Source organism: Jaculus jaculus, chromosome 17 (genome assembly GCF_020740685.1).
Source record: "Jaculus jaculus isolate mJacJac1 chromosome 17, mJacJac1.mat.Y.cur, whole genome shotgun sequence".
NCBI classification, from domain to species: Eukaryota; Metazoa; Chordata; class Mammalia; order Rodentia; family Dipodidae; genus Jaculus; species Jaculus jaculus.
In genome coordinates this window covers 63,689,615-63,691,704 of record NC_059118.1, presented here as the reverse complement: position 1 = coordinate 63,691,704, position 2,090 = coordinate 63,689,615, and the positions used below count along the sequence as shown (strand labels likewise).

At 64.5% G+C, this 2,090-nt stretch overlaps 1 protein-coding gene across 1 annotated transcript; it reads right to left on the bottom strand.

Moving 5' to 3' along the window:
* Nucleotides 1-1,260: 1,260 nt before the first annotated feature.
* LOC105944612 (transmembrane protein 262) lies at nt 1,261-1,773 on the bottom strand. Its single transcript, XM_012950572.1, has 3 exons — nt 1,600-1,773; nt 1,424-1,523; nt 1,261-1,337 (listed from the first exon to the last, which is right to left on the bottom strand). The coding sequence occupies exons 1-3, from the start codon at nt 1,771-1,773 to the stop codon at nt 1,261-1,263; spliced, it is 351 nt and encodes a 116-aa protein (XP_012806026.1).
* Nucleotides 1,774-2,090: the final 317 nt, after the last annotated feature.

Below are 2,090 nucleotides of genomic sequence, written 5' to 3'. Positions count from 1 at the left end.
TCCCCCCCCCCCAAATGCATTTCTTAATTCTGGTGTGCCACACCCGTTAGAAACATGGCAGTGAAGGGATAATCAGAGACTCCGGAGCTGAAGGGGGCAGAGCTAGATCTGCAGGTGCGCATGGTCATGGTCCTTGTCCTGTGCACGGTGGGCCACCACTCACACCTGACGGCAGGAGTCGCGGAGGATCAGATCAGTCACAGCACTTGGCCAGGGCCCCGGGAGGAAGGCGACGGAGGCGCTCTGCTTCAGACACCAAGTTAACGTAGACCAGCACGGCCTGGTAGCCAGTCACACCGAGTGTATCATCTGGTCCAACTTGCAGTGGCTCCGAGATGGGGATTTACAACCTCAGCTGCCCCCTGTGCAACACACCCTTGGCCAGTCGGGAGACCACCCGTCTCCTCTGCCATGCTCTCTTCCACCGGGCCTGCCTCAGTGAACATGCCACCAAGCTGCTCCATGACACAGTGCCTGCAGGCCACATGTGCCCTGGCTGCAACGGCCTGTCTGGCCCTCAGTCAATGTAGCTGGCCCTGTGGCCTCTGCACTGAGAGAAAAGCTGACCACAGCCAACTGGTCCCAGGCAGGACCAGGCCTCCCTCTGACCAGTGAGGTGATGCGCTGAGAGTGGGACCCTCAACACCTCCAATTTCTCTGGCTGGTCCAGCTCTAATGCCACTGGTCCCCCCACTTCCACTGCTCCAGCCTTCTGCAGCCAGACCCCGGTCCTCCACCTTCCCCAGCCCCTGACTCACCCAAGGAAGGTGACGCTGGCCCGGCACCAGGCACCCTCACCGGGACTTGATGGAAACCCTGGCTCGGTCCGGGAAGGGACCTCTGACCCTGCGGGCACTGGGCTTCCAGGGCCTCCTCGCCCTGGTGTCTCGCCTGGGCCGGGCAGCAGATGACAGTGATCTCAATCTGGACCTCCTAGGGACCTGCACATCTGCATGGGGCCCTCCTGGGACCTGGGACCCCAAGGTGAGAAGGTGGGGAGACCTGGAGGCTCTCCTCCATTCCTCTCACCGAAACCAGAGGCATCTACAACCTCAGGCTCACGTGAAGCCATGCAGAGGTTGCAGACGGGCCGTGGAGCCCCGAGGTCCAGGATCGCCTGCACCCGAACTTCCCCGGGGTCTCCGGCCGCCCACTGCACCGCCCCAGGAGCAGGAGGGCGCAAATCAACCACAGACTTTATTGACACAGCCAGGCGGCCTTCGCTCGGCCCCTCTTGGCCCCGTGGCCAGTCCGGGGGCTTCAGTGCTTCTCCTCCCGGTAGTAGATGGAGAGAAACTCCAGGGACAGGCGGTTGAAGAACATGGCAGCATTGAGTACTGGGTGGAGGAGAGCCCGCATCAGCCCGGCGGCGTCCCGGTCCCCTCGGGGCCACATCTCGGGGCTCCCGCGGCTCCCCACTCACTCAGGATGGTCAGGGCAAAGCATTTGAAAAACTTGTCGTCCGTCATCTCCGCGTACAGCGACCCCGAGGCGGCCCAGAAGATGCTGATCACCTGCGAGAACTGCAGACGCCCGGCGGGTGGGCACCGCCAGCCCCCGGGCCTCCACGCCCAGCCCGTCCCGGGACGCCTGGCCTACCATCAGGAAGACCGTGAAGCGGAAGCTCATGAGCTCAAAGCGGTGCGTGACGCAGAAGTTGTGCACGTCGCTGGCGAACAGGCCCATGTGCAGGAAGAAGAGCATCAGCGAGGTCACCGTGAGCATCATGCCCGGGGGCAGGAACAGCACGGCCAGGCGGTCTCGCCACCGCATGCTGGCCGCAGCCCGCGCTCAGCCCGCACCGAGAGCCGCAGCAAGCAGGCACCGCCCTGGGCAAGCGGCCCCACGCTGCCATTCTAGGCTGCCCTGTCTGGAATGGCAGCGAGTTCCAGAGTGGCGAGGACACTGGCCTGGGCGGGGTTCTAGAACACAGCCTGGCTCCACCCAGCGCAGGAGGGCTGCTGGGGAGCTCCCGGTGCCCCCGTGCGGAGGACGGGGTGAGGTGTGCAGAGGCCTCGGGGTGGGTGAGACGCGCGCCCTCCCCGCCTCTGTGCCTCATGGGCGTCTCAACAGCCCCCAGGTACACCCAG

Bases quoted from the DNA above. Each gene is read 5' to 3' on its own strand.
- LOC105944612 (XM_012950572.1), bottom strand. From the start codon at position 1,773: ATGCGGTGGCGAGACCGCCTGGCCGTGCTGTTCCTGCCCCCGGGCATG. The intron at 1,524-1,599 runs GTAGGCCAGGCG...GGGCGTCTGCAG, and splicing joins GCTTCACGGTCTTCCTGATG to TTCTCGCAGGTGATCAGCAT. The intron at 1,338-1,423 runs GTGAGTGGGGAG...TCCTCCACCCAG, and splicing joins CTTTGCCCTGACCATCCTGA to TACTCAATGCTGCCATGTTC.